Source organism: Penaeus monodon, chromosome 22, assembly GCF_015228065.2.
Source record: "Penaeus monodon isolate SGIC_2016 chromosome 22, NSTDA_Pmon_1, whole genome shotgun sequence".
NCBI classification, from domain to species: Eukaryota; Metazoa; Arthropoda; class Malacostraca; order Decapoda; family Penaeidae; genus Penaeus; species Penaeus monodon.
In genome coordinates this window covers 42,189,787-42,190,091 of record NC_051407.1, presented here as the reverse complement: position 1 = coordinate 42,190,091, position 305 = coordinate 42,189,787, and the positions used below count along the sequence as shown (strand labels likewise).

At 44.6% G+C, this 305-nt stretch overlaps 1 protein-coding gene across 1 annotated transcript in view; it reads right to left on the bottom strand.

Annotated features, from left to right (window-relative positions):
* The window catches only part of LOC119587444 (protein O-linked-mannose beta-1,2-N-acetylglucosaminyltransferase 1-like), a 4,309-nt gene extending 4,068 nt beyond the window's left edge, over nucleotides 1–241 (bottom strand). Inside the window, exon 1 of the mRNA XM_037936173.1 lies at nucleotides 96–241. Coding sequence (XP_037792101.1) covers nucleotides 96–241 — 146 coding nt within the window. The remainder of the gene's footprint in view (nucleotides 1–95) is intronic.
* Nucleotides 242–305: the final 64 nt, after the last annotated feature.

Sequence of the window (305 nt, the reverse complement as noted above, 5' to 3'; positions counted from 1 at the left end):
GCAGTTTAAATCTTCAGAAGAGAGAGAAAGTCCCCATTCCCCACAAAATTTTTATGCCGCGTCGGTAGAAGTTAAGGGGAGAGAATTTTTTTTGCTGGATGAAACATTCGCTAGGTAGAACTGCAGCAGAATAACCAGATGTGCCACGGTTGCGCCCACAGCCTGTAGCAAGAAGAAAAAGAGTTGTGTCACAGGCTTCTAAATCAGAGCCGACAAAATCATTTATCCCAGTGGGCCACATTTCGCCTTAGTGTACAATAATAGGCCAGATAATCAGGGTAACGCGAATAAACGGCACAAAGCAC